We start from the raw sequence: 13,167 nt of genomic DNA, 5'->3' as shown, positions 1-13,167 counted from the left end.
GGGGCTATTGTTAGATTTGCTACACACAAGTCACAGAGTACCACACATCATCTGGTTGTAACTACCGGTAATCGTTTCATGCCCATGCTCCATAGGCAATCATCCGACATTACAGCCGGATGATTCGTGGTGCTCTGTGACTTGTGAGTTGTGTGTACAATAGCTCTATTCGAATGAATACTAATATTGAGCCCTCTAGTACTCTACGGAGCCGGAGGACTCTCATTTGTAGGGGCTATCGAGTATCGTTGTAAAATACAAAGAAGGCTACAATGACATGTACATGTAGATTGACCGTGCCATGATGATGGTTTACACAGATACAACATACAAGTCTGGACTGGAGTGTATAGTAGGGCCTAGTCGGGAGAGAGGGGAGTTTTGCTCAGCAGCTTGAACTGTATAAACCATGCACTGTATGCGGCATGGTACTAATTTTTATGTACATGTGTACCTGTCAGGGAGTCGTCAAAATACCATGGACGTGGTATTTGATGACTCCCTGGTCCTGTGTACCTGTACTCTTTATCTACATAACGACGTGTAAAGGTCAGACCTCGCTGTAACGACCCTCGCTATAACATAGACCTCACTATAACGTAAGAAATGGAAATGTCCCTGCCGAAACCGCATCACTTCTGCACAAAATGTCCTCGTTATAACATCCGCTATAGCGTAATGTGCGCTATAACACACTGCTCCGCAGTGTTCGCTTGGTCCCAATCGGAGAAACCTCAGCATAACACAAAACGTCGTACAGTCGAGTGTCTTTCCGGCCCAAATCACTTTCTTTTCTTGAAATTTCTGCTCACGGCTGCATACCCTTGCTTGCAACGCCCATACTAGCATTCATGCGTTCTTCGAACACTACAACTATTACTTGAGTACAAGTTTTTGCAAGTCGTGTGGACATACTTAGTAGTAGTGTAACTGTGTTTTCAATAGGGCTCAAACGGTCATTGTTTTACCCCTAAAGGTTAACTGCTAAGCTAACGGTCGGTTTAATGGTTATAACCTATAAGCCACGGCAATCCTGCGGACTCTTTTTTAACCGTATATTTGACTATACTCATTCAAAAAATGTACCCTATTCAGTACAACGCACACATGTACATTCTCTTGCATGCTCATTCATACATACTCTCACACCAAGAGACCAGATATGACCGAGTTGAAAGCCCAGAAATTGCGTACGCATGCGACAGCCTGCGAAAGTGCATACTTTGCAACGACCTGATACTTGGAAAATTTACTGAAAAGTTACTGCGCAACCGTTATCTTTATCGGTTAACCGTTAATTCTTCGTAACCGGTCTGCAACCGGTTAATCGGACTAACCGTTTGAGCCCTAGTTTTCAACACATGCAGTATACACCCTTGAACATACGCACACTTCCTGAGTTGATCAGAGTGGATCATTAGCGCTTTAGTTGTAATCAGTAAGCAAAGAGTGTCATTTTGACATACAGTCAACTTCGCTAATAACGACTGCGGATATAACGACAATTCGCGAATAGCGACAGAATTTTCATGCCCAGAGCAAAGTCCCATCCTACTATAACACATAATAATGAGACTTCGGGTATAACGACACTTCGCGAATAAGGACACTTTTCTGATGCCCCGCCGAGTGTCGTTATAAGCGAAGTTGACTGTACATATTCATTGTTATTTGTTGCATATTATTGGTGTGCCACTACATGACAATAATTAATTATGTATTTTAAACATAAACCTCGGTATAACATAAAATTTGCCGTACAACCCCAGAGATTACGTTTTAGCGAGGTCTGACCTGTGCATGATTGTACTTGCCTCCGCTCACGCACGCAGGCATGCGCCAGAATGATCGAGGACCTACGTGTGCTGCATGCAGTGCATGAATCATGGTTTGATAGAATATCCTTACATTTTACAATGTAAACTCACGAATGTGTTCTTTCGCGTTCTTTCTCCAGTTTCTTCAATCTGGAAATAATATTTTTGTTGCTAGCTCATCGTTCATCTTCCTGGCACAATGGGTCGGTCGAGAACCTGCTGATGAGAAGGTGCAGTTGACTGCAAACATGTAACGCTTATTAGCAAGAGACTTGGAATCCATCAGCAGCGCCTACATTCCAACGAGAGACGAAAGCCGCTCGGACTTGGTTGAAAACGAAATATGGCTTCAGCAGCGGATAGTGAAGCGTCGACAAGCGACGCCCCGACTGTCGCCACAACTGGATCTGCATCAGCGAACGGTTCGTCTGGCCTAGCCATTCAGAATCTTGAAACTCTTGTAAGCGTCTATTGTCGTTGAACGCGTATTGCTACTCACTGAAGCAGAATGGTTTCAGAATCTAGTCAGCTAGACGCAATACAGTAGCAGTTCCTAATTCTGTAAATATCGCAGTTTAGGTATTTTATTTTGGCAATAGCTACTCCTCTTACACTGCTACTGTATGCCCCAGCTCTTACTTTTCGATTCCAGGAATGGTCGATGTTGCAATTGTTAGTACATCAGTGTACATCTTCAAGCATCGCATCATTAAGGGTGCGTTTGGTTGGTACGATCTAGAACAGGATCGAACAGCTGGTGCACATGGAGCAGCCTCATGCCAACCAAACGGTACTCCAGAAACAGAGCACATTTTTGTGGAAAAATGTGCCAAACTTGGTGCATTCTTCAAAATGTGTATGGGTCACCATGGTCACTTTGTACGGTACAACGAGTCCAACCCAAAAAGCGTATGCACGTGATCATTTGGGACCAAAATCGATGTTCCCGCCAGGTTTCACTGTGAAAAAGTGAAACTGCTCGGTCTGCTCCGGCCGGGAGCCCGGAGCAAGCAGAACATGTTCTGGCCGACTCAGAACAGGTGCAGTCCCAACCAAACGCGCTGTTCTGGTGAATCCTGTTCTAGTTCGTACCAACCAAACGTGCCCTAATATTATTGTTAATTTGCAATGTAAGTCTTATTACTTTTCTCTGTCCCAACGCTCACTCATGGTCTCTCTGCTGCTTTATAGTCACTTCAGGTTCACCAAGATTTCGGACATGGCCCCGATCATCAGGGTGAAACAATGTTTTTACTCAGTGTTTCATGTCGATGATGGGCCATTCCCGAAAATCTGGTGAACCTGAAGTGACCTTGCAGGATGGAGACCGTGTGTGAATGTTTGGACTAAGAATAATAATGCTGCTGGTGCTTATATTGTTTTTTTTGTATGCGACAGGATGTATCAAAACTAACACCCGATTCTCCAGAAGTCATTAGCCGTCAAGCAACTGTGAATATCGGTGAGTGCAATTTGCTTGATTGGGCGGCATGCACACTAATTTCCCACCCCGAATCCCAGCAAATGCTGCTTCACAGTTTACCAATGGGAGGCTGGATTGCACATACTAGAAATAGTTCACGTAGCTAGCGAATCAGTCTGTCACCGTTTATCCAGGTTTCAAGATTATATTTCTCTGATAAGTGCTCGGTTTAGAAACACCGTAGGCACTATTTTGGCTTAGGGATGAGTTAAGCGCAATATACAATTATTACTTCTGCAACGTGACGAGCCACAAGCAATGCCAACGACAATTTTTTTCTCCAAAAACTTAGTCACAGCTCCATCGCAAGCCACATCGTGGGGTCGGTGAACCAAGCTCAACTTTTGCTGTGAGAAACGTGTGACGTGCGTCAGCTTGTCCCTAGGTGATACCAAGAGTACATACCCCCCAGAGCGTGCAACTCCACTATGGGTGCTGTCCCGACAGAATTTCAAGTTGACGTCATTTTGATGATGCAATGCGCACTGTACACGGGTTATCAGACGAATCCGGAACCTGTGATTGACCGAAGCCGATCGATCCTGTACAAATTATTGCAAAGAAAAACGTGTGATGCGTTGACACCCGTACACATGTTGTAAATCACTGGTGCAAGGAGCATTGCGTCATAAATAATGACGTCAACTTGAAGTTCTCTCAGGACAGCAGGGTATGTGGGAGTTGCACACTCTGGGGGGTTATGTACTCTTGGTGATACGTTCACTGATCATCAGAATGGTCACTGTCACTGGTGTCATCCCCACCTGTGTGCACATTAGCATCCACTTCATCTTCACTGGTATCGCTGTCACCCATGTCACTGCTGTCGCTCGCACTGCCGTCGCTCACTTCACACACACACACACACTTCTGCATGAACCTCATCTTCACTCATATCACTGTCATCACCAGGGCCGCAGGTTATCACCGGACCAACAGGTCCACCCAATCAGACACCGCAGTTGGCAGACACATGTTGCTTCGGCGAAATCCAATTGGAGTTTACGAATTTCCTCGAAGCATTTTTGAGCACTGTGCATCCACCCGTCCCTCCCCTCGGCTGAAAACAGTCTTTGAATTCACGTAACGTGTCCTTTTGGCTTGGAAAAACTGAAGAAGAAAAGCTATGTGCACGTATGACTGTGCAAGGTTTTCTATTTGCTTACTCTTCGCAGTATTTTTTTAGGCCCAGTCGCCCTGAGCTCGGTCTGTTTTTTTGTTGTCTTGCTCTTTTAACAGGTACAATTGGCCACGTAGCACATGGAAAGTCCACGGTGGTCAAAGCTATTTCTGGTGTGCAGGTATGGCAGTCAGGGATATATATTTTTTGCATTGCTGTTATTGTTTTCTTTGAAACACCATGGATGGGACTCGGTGTGTTGGTAGTGGGGAAGGACGCGTCCGGCATGGGGAGTATACCTGAATCCACATTTTAATTTAATTTTAATACTGGAGTTTTGCTGTCTACTTGAATTTCACTTTCGTATGTGGCAAGAGTCCCCCACCGCAAGTCTAATTTATCATGCTTTCCCAGGATTTCTCAAGGTGCGAAGACTCCACTGTGGCCATCCACTATACCCATACTGTCGGATCACTGGACTCGTAATCTCGTGCTGTCCGGGCTGTCACAACCCTCACTAATAAAGTCACTTGACTCTCACAACAGACACGATGGAACAGGACTCAGACAAGGAGAAAGGTATTATTCGGAAGGACTTATTGCAAGAACAAACACATCATTCGAGCAGAGGAAAACAAACTACAACTACTTGTCTCCACTTGCGAAACAGAAAACTAACACCAGCACTGACTACACTATCAGTACATGTATGAATAAGGGCAGGTTGCATGCAAATATGGATGAAAGTACTGCTCACGGTTCACATGGTTCAGTTCGCGCGAGCCCCGAGCACGCGGGTGTGCCCGAACCGCGTATGCACAGATGGCATGAGACAAGACATAACTCAGTGCCGCGACCTATTAATACATGTAGTAATATTACTAATCGTATGATGGAAGAAGGTGGAGGACCGAACATACCTCCCTCTCGAACGAAAAGAAACTTCTATGAGTGAGAATCTATTACACACACAGATTTATGTGAGAAGATGAAAGCAAAGCATGAGCGGAACACACATTACTGATCACTCGGTGATGTCACCAATGGTCATGCCGGTGTTGACGCTGCGAATGGCGTTTGCGGGTGAAGCGTCGGGTACCTCCAGCGGCACAAGGTGACCAACTGAACGACGGTAGATCTTGCCGTTGATCTTGATGTCCACCACGCGCACTACACCATCTTCACCAGGGTACGTAGCTTGCACTCTCCCGAGTGGCCAGCGGGCTCGTGGCGTGTGCTCCTCAAGCACAATCATGACATCACCTTCTTTGACATTCTGCTCGCCGCGGTGCCATTTGGAGCGCACATTCAGCTTCGGCACAACTTCCTTGAGCCACCTGCTCCACACGTCACGTGTCAGCCGCTGAACATACTTCCAACGGCGATGTGGGTGTACCACTTGTTCTGCATCAGCAACATCTTCCAGGGCAGCAGAGACATCTTGATGGCCAACAAGAAAGTGCAGCGGTGTCAGGGGGGCCGGGTCATCAGCATCGCTTGAAACGACAGTCAGCGGACGCGAATTCAGCAACGCTTCGGCTTGAATTAGCGCTGTCTGGAGCTCCTCATCAGTCAAGTCAGCACGGTACAACACGGACTGGAGAGCCTTCTTCATTGCCTTGACCAGGCACTCAAAATAGCCACCAAAATGGGGCGACAACGGTGGGTTGAAACGCCATTTGATGCCTTGTGTAGCGAGTCGCTGGCCTGCTTGCTCACTAGCTTGACTCCAAGCCTCCCTCAGCTCTCGCTCGGCGGCAACAAAGTTTGTTCCGTTGTCCGAAAGAATCTCTGTAGGAGTTCCGCGGCGCTTGCAGAAGCGAGTGAAGCATAGGAGGAAGCCGTCCACATCCAAAGAGTTGACAACTTCCAGATGGCAGGCGCCTGTCTGCAGACATTTGAACACGCATACATACCGCTTCAGCTGGGTACGACCTCTGCCCTGCCGAGTGTGGAACGGGCCGGCAAAGTCAATACCAACGCGAGAGAAGGTTTGCAGTGGTGGTGCTGTGCGGAAGACAGGAAGCTGGCCCATGACTGGATTGGCTGTCCTAGCCCAGGTTCTGCGACACTTCACGCAAGCATGGCGGTGGGAACGCACAGCCATCTTGCCACGAACAATCCAAAACTTGTCGGCCAGATTGGAGAGGAGGTGGTTGGGCCCGACTGAGTGGCGACAGCGGTCATCCTCGCGTCCAATCACCAGCTGGGTGACGCGGTGCCTTGGGGGCAGGATGGTGGGACTCCTCAGCTCGCCAGGGAGATGGTGGGACGTCTGTAGTCGACCACCGACCCGCATGACTGGGATGCAGTGAGACTGATCCATGGTAGGTCGCAGCTGCACCAACGCATCCGAACCCAGCAGCTCCTTGTTGCCCAGGACACGTTTGAACACTTCTGGATACGCATCTTGCTGAGCCTGACTGATCCAGAGACGCTCCGCTTGTTGCAGCTCCTCTGCCGAGAGTTCGTTGATGACAAGCGTCCCAGTCTTTGTAGCCACAGTGACCTGCTGTTGACTGCTATCCGCTGGCTGTGGTTTACGGCGCGCACGGCGAGCAAACCTACGGCACCAGCCTGTGATGCGAATCAGCTTGTCCAGCGATGAGTACCGGGCTGGACCAAGATCAGTGGGTGCTGCAGCAGTAGAACTTCCGACGAAGCTAGCACACATGGATTTCTTTGTCAGTCCTGGCAGCTCCTGGGGAACGACAATCTGCTTTGCTGGCCATTCAGATTCCGGAGCAGCAAGAAACGCAGGGCCATGCCACCAGACTTCATTGATCGCGAGCTGCGCAGCAGAGAGACCGCGAGTGGCTTGGTCGGCAGGATTCCGTTTACCAGGTACGTGCTGCCAGTGCCGGCTACTGGTGGTTTCCTGAATCTCCGAGATCCGGTTCCCAACCTCAACCTTGAACTTGCGGCTTGGAGATCTCACCCAGTAAAGAACATTCATAGAATCCGTCCAGAAGAACCGGCGGGCCGATGGAATGCTTAGAGCAACGCCAACATTGGCACCCAGCCGACCGCCAAGCACAGCGGCTTGAAGCTCTAGCATGGGTATGGACTTGCGACGGACCGGGGAGGGTCGGGCCTTTGCCATGGCGAGTGTCACTCTGTTGGCGCCATCAGTCTGCGGTGATAGCACGTACGTCACAGCGGCATAAGCGGCATCGGATGCATCACAGAACGTGTGCAACTGCAGCTCTCCCCTGCTGTCGGCAGTCTTGAAGCTTCGTTCAATGTTGAGAGAGCTGAGGTCTTCAAACTCGCTGAACCACCGCTTCCACTTCACAGCTTGTTCGTGGCCAAGAGGATCGTCCCACCCCAGCCCGCTGATGCAGCTCTGCTGGAAGTTCACCTTTGCTCGGATCGTAAATGGGCTGAGCTGGCCACGCGGATCAAACAGCTGCGCCATGGAGCTGAGCACACCTCGCCGGGTGTACTCTACGTCGACCGGCTCTGGGTAGCGGAACGTGAACTGGTCTTGCGCCGCAACCCATGTGACCCCCAGAGTCTTCGGAGACGCAGGTGGCTGCTCGTGAGAGACAATGTCACGGGTATTTGTCACAGCGCGGTGTTCAACAGGAATGGACTGCAGCACTGCGGGGGAGTTGGTGATCCATTTCCGAATATGGAACCCTCCTCGTGCCAAAGTGTGCTGCAGATCAGCTCGCACAGAGATTGCCAGTTGCTCAGTTGGTTGGGAGTTGAGCAGATCATCAACGTAGAAGCTGTGGTCGATAGCTTCCTTAGCAGCAGGCACCGCCGTCGAACAGCACTCCTCTGCCACTTGTTTGAGCGCCCTGCCAGCCAGGTATGGCGAGGCTTTGATGCCAAATACCAGTCGCAGGAACTCAAAGGTGTCGATGGTGCCCGGTGACGACTGCCACAAGAATCGATGATACTTGCGGTCTTCAGGAGCGAGTTGAACCTGAAGGAACATCTCTGTAATGTCACCGGCGATCGCAATGGGCTCGAGACAGAAGCGCAGCAGGACATGAACAAGGTTGTTCATCAGATTAGGCCCTGCATGCATCAGGTCATTGATCGAATATCCGTTGCACTTGGCAGCTGCATCGAAAACAACTCGAACTTTGGTTGTCGTCTTGTCATCCCGTACCACAGGGAAGTGGGGAAGGTGCCACTGGTCAGGGATGGAGAGATCAGCCGCTTCGGAGACGCGTCGAATGTATCCTTTTTCCAGGTACGCCTGCAGCACTTTCGTATACTGCAGCTTGATTGACGGCCGCTTGTCAAGTGCCCTTTGCAGAGATTCCAGACGGTGTAAAGCGAGATGTTTGTTGGACTGGACACTCGGCTTGGTGCCACCCTTCCACGGAATGGCAACCTGGAATCGGCAGTCGCTGTAACTCAAGCTGCGGGATGTGACGGCCTCGGCTTGCTTCTCCGCAGGGCTCAGGTACTCCGTGGTTGTAGGCTGCATACCAACAGCCTCTAGGCTCCAGAACTTCTCCACCATTTGGTCGAGTTGAGCTGCGCTGGATACGGAGGCGCCATGCAGTGTGAATGCCTGCGGTGCAGTAGCGTCGATTGGCGTTGGGCCAAAGCAGATCCACCCCAGCGGTGTAAGCCGAGCAATCGGACCTCCCTCACTGCCACTCCGCTCCTCATACGCAGTGTGAAGGCTGGCAGCGTTCAATCCGATCAGTAGGTCGATGCTCTGACCAGCTGAGTCGGGGAACTGTATGTCCTGGAGGTGGGACCAGTGCTTCTTCTCTGCATTCCAGTCGACTGGTGGCAGGTTGACCGTGACTGCTGGCAGTACCCAGGCATCAAGCACAGTGACGCTCGGAGTGTCACCATCAGTGCGGCACACGCTGACGCTGACCTGTTGTCTCAGCCCAGTCACCTTGCCGCCGCCGATGACTGCCGTTTCCACTTGTGACTTCGGGCCTTCAAGTTCCAGCTTGTGAGCTGCATCCTCTGTTATGTAGCTACAAGACGATCCGGAGTCAAGCAGCACAGTGGCCTTCATCTTCTTGCCATGTTCGCCGATGACGTCGGCCTGCAACACCATGAATGCGGCAGTGGTACCACATCCATGCGTACTGAGGCTGTTCTCGTTCACCGCAGCAGAGTTGCCAATGGAGCCAGCTCCAGTACGGCTGGCTGTGGACGAGGAAGAATGGTTGGTGACAGACCTCTGAGCTGGCGAGGGTCGCCCGCGCCTCGCACCTGTCTGGCCCTTCATCTCAGCATGCAGCAAACCATGATGCCGCTTGTTGCACTTACTGCAGGTGTCTTTGCTGCAGCTAGCGGCCCAGTGCCCAGATGACAGGCAACACGCACACAGCTCGAGCAACCTCACCAAATCCCAACGCTTGCTAGTTGACAATGCCTTGAAGCTGCTGCATTCGGCTAGGGTGTGCTGCCCACTGCACTTCTTGCAAGACGCCTTGGCACCGCTGCTGACGGCGTCATGAGTCCCAACAAACGTACGGTGTGTGGCCGTGGATCGTTCCCTGGTAGCCTGACTGCTGATGTCTTTGGGGCGTTCAGTGGGAATCCTGTCGGCTGCCCGCTTCAGAGTGCGGACGTGCTCCACCAGCCATGCAGAGAACGTGAAGACGTCATTGACCTGGCCATGCCTCTCGAAATACTTTACCAAGAGACGCTTGGGTACCTTCTCAGACGCCATTATGTACAGCTCTACTCCAGGACTCACACCACTTGCTCGGAGGTTGGCGACAGTGGTACGGAGCTTGATGGCGTACCGTTGCAGCCCACTCAAGTCTGCGTCACTGGTAATACGTGCTTGACTCACTACATCCCGAATCTGGTGCTCTATTAGCCTGTCGCTACCACCATACCAAGCATCGAGCTCGGTCCATACATGGCTGTAGGCGTCCGGGCCATCCAGAATCCCTCTCACAATCTCCGCAGCACGGCCTCCATCCACTGCCTCACGCAGCCTCGCGAGTTTGTGATCGCTCGTGTACCGGGGATTTTCATGGATGACGCGGATGAACCTTTGGCGCCACGGAATGTAGTCCTGGTCCAGTCCGCTGAACTTAGGCAGTTCCATGGGCTTCACAGTTTGCTCTATTACTACCGGCATGGTGGGCGGCTTGTAGGATGGTGGAAGCTGTGTCGACTGAACAGTTACTGGTGCTGTTACAGGCAGGGTCACTGCTGGCCTACTTATGGGCTTGAACGATGAGGCCCATGGATTGAGCTGTCCAGCTGCTGGATTGAAAATTGGCAGTTTTGAAATAATAGGTGCAGCTGTCTGCGGCTGTGGCTGCTGCAGCAGCGCAGGCTGCAGTGGTGGCATCGCCTGGGTGCATGCTTGCTGGCCTGACCAATAACTTGGAAAAGGCACAGTGTTGCTAACTGTGGCTACCGATTGATGCACTGTTGGTAGCTGCATGGTGGCTGTGGGTGCGGACATTAGCACTGGTGGAGCACAGGGAGCTGCCACTGGCACAGGTACTGACGGTACACTGCCACTGTTCACAGCAGAAACTAATACTTGATGTAGGGATATCAGCGAACGCACTGCGCAGCCCATCTGCGCAGGTGAGCCTGGCCCATCTACGCGCGGCCGACAAAAAAACTCATGAACCCTTTCATTTTTTTGCAAAATAAATCGTGCGAAGAAGATGCACGGAATGGCTGAAAACTAGGCTGAGGAAATGTAGCATCCAGAGACTCTCAAACAAATTCAGGGTCCATCGCTTCTGACAATGGCAGCGAAGACATCAGGGAGCTGATTGCAGCAACTCTCTACCAAGCGCGACGCTGGTTACTCACCAGGGCAGAGCGCTTCCATCGCGCAAGAAATGGCCTCGAGCGAGAAATGCAAGTCCGATTTTGGAACGATCCAACCAGGGTAATCCCTTGAAAATTGGCCTGAACACCTCTCATACTGGTGTTTCACGATGTGCAAACTTTCAGAGAAATCGACCGGGGAGAACGTGGTGAGCTCGTGGGTCCTCCTGTATCGTGTATGATTTGAATGGTCGCGGGGACAGAAGAACAGTAATTTTACGACTCCCAGCGGTGCAAACAGACCGCGGCCATGTTTTCTCTGTCGGCCGCGATCACGTTCAAAAAATCGATGACGCAATGCATGCGCAGAGGCCTGCGCAGTGCGTTCGCTGACATCCCTACTTGATGCTGTTGAGCAACTTGCACAGCACTCACACTTTGTGTACCCACACCCAGAGCCAGTTGAGGTGCCCTTGACCTGGTGGTCACACTTGCTTGACTTCTACTAGTAGTAGTACCAGCCAACTTACTGGATGCAGTGAGTGTACCCAATACACTACCTGGCCTATTGACTTGTAGAGGTGACAAAGAAGGGGTTGTCCTACCAAGCACAGGCATTGATCTTCTGCCACTCATAATAGCAAGACTAGAACTTACAGTCTGCATGGCTGGGTGCCCAGCACCACTTGATGAATGACCAGCATTGCCAGCAGGCACGCCATCCAGACTGCTTTCATGGACTTCAGGAGCACTTGCAGTGACAGGACTCTTGTTGCTCATCTGCAACGAAGTGTGACCAATGGCACCAGGGATATCAGAATTCGGCGCACGTTCTGCTACCATCAACATTTGTTCCGTGGCATCCAAGTCCAGGGTGCCTCTCGAGTTTGACCTGGAACTGCTTCTGCCAACACCAACGGAGGGACTACGTGTTGAAGCCTGCATCCTTTCCTCACGCTCTACGTATGAGCTTACATCGGAGAGGAAGGATCGCTGCGTCCTGTACGCCCTGTCCCAACCATCTAGTTTTAGCAGTTCCCGGTCGTCATCTCTTGACTCCAAGATTTCCCTGTGTCTGGTAACCAGCTCCCGAATCTCTTGATCTAGTTGCTCAGCTTCTTGTAAATCTCTAGCTAGGTACCGCAGACTTGGTGCTCTTTTAGCAAACTCCCGCTGCAACTCGCCAGCCACTCTGGTGAAACTGCTCTTCAATTTGCTTCGATCTCTCACGAGCTTCTCGAGAACCGAAACATCACTCGAATGTCTTGACTCTCCGAGCGTGTCCTCAGCGGCGGCGGCAGCAGCAGCTTCCTCACGAGGAGAAGCAACGCTCGCTCCGTCGTCCACTTCTGATGTCTGATGTTCCGATGTGTCCATACCTGACGAATCGCAACAGGATCCGGCTCGAAGGACCAGAATGTCGGATCACTGGACTCGTAATCTCGTGCTGTCCGGGCTGTCACAACCCTCACTAATAAAGTCACTTGACTCTCACAACAGACACGATGGAACAGGACTCAGACAAGGAGAAAGGTATTATTCGGAAGGACTTATTGCAAGAACAAACACATCATTCGAGCAGAGGAAAACAAACTACAACTACTTGTCTCCACTTGCGAAACAGAAAACTAACACCAGCACTGACTACACTATCAGTACATGTATGAATAAGGGCAGGTTGCATGCAAATATGGATGAAAGTACTGCTCACGGTTCACATGGTTCAGTTCGCGCGAGCCCCGAGCACGCGGGTGTGCCCGAACCGCGTATGCACAGATGGCATGAGACAAGACATAACTCAGTGCCGCGACCTATTAATACATGTAGTAATATTACTAATCGTATGATGGAAGAAGGTGGAGGACCGAACACATACATCTTCACCACACTCTGTCTCTCCAAACGGTCTCTGGCCTACACCAATCGCTAAAAGAAAAAAGATTCGAATTTTTGGGCAAGGCCCATCTTTTCCAGTATGTACAGATTTTTGGGTATTGAAATAAGGCTACACT

At 50.7% G+C, this 13,167-nt stretch overlaps 1 protein-coding gene across 1 annotated transcript in view; it reads left to right on the top strand.

The window, feature by feature from the left end:
- The first annotated feature begins 1,944 nt into the window (after positions 1 to 1,944).
- The window catches only part of LOC135829256 (eukaryotic translation initiation factor 2 subunit 3, Y-linked-like), a 24,290-nt gene continuing 13,067 nt past the window's right edge, over positions 1,945 to 13,167 (top strand). The window contains exons 1-3 of the mRNA XM_065341661.1: positions 1,945 to 2,277; positions 3,216 to 3,279; positions 4,540 to 4,601. Of these exons, the coding sequence (XP_065197733.1) occupies positions 2,161 to 2,277; positions 3,216 to 3,279; positions 4,540 to 4,601 (243 nt within the window). The 5' untranslated portion in view covers positions 1,945 to 2,160. The remainder of the gene's footprint in view (positions 2,278 to 3,215; positions 3,280 to 4,539; positions 4,602 to 13,167) is intronic.

This window comes from Sycon ciliatum, chromosome 1 (assembly GCF_964019385.1).
Source record: "Sycon ciliatum chromosome 1, ocSycCili1.1, whole genome shotgun sequence".
NCBI lineage: Eukaryota > Metazoa > Porifera > Calcarea > Leucosolenida > Sycettidae > Sycon > Sycon ciliatum.
The sequence above is the reverse complement of the archived record's forward strand: the minus strand, read 5'-3'. Positions and strand labels throughout refer to the sequence as shown.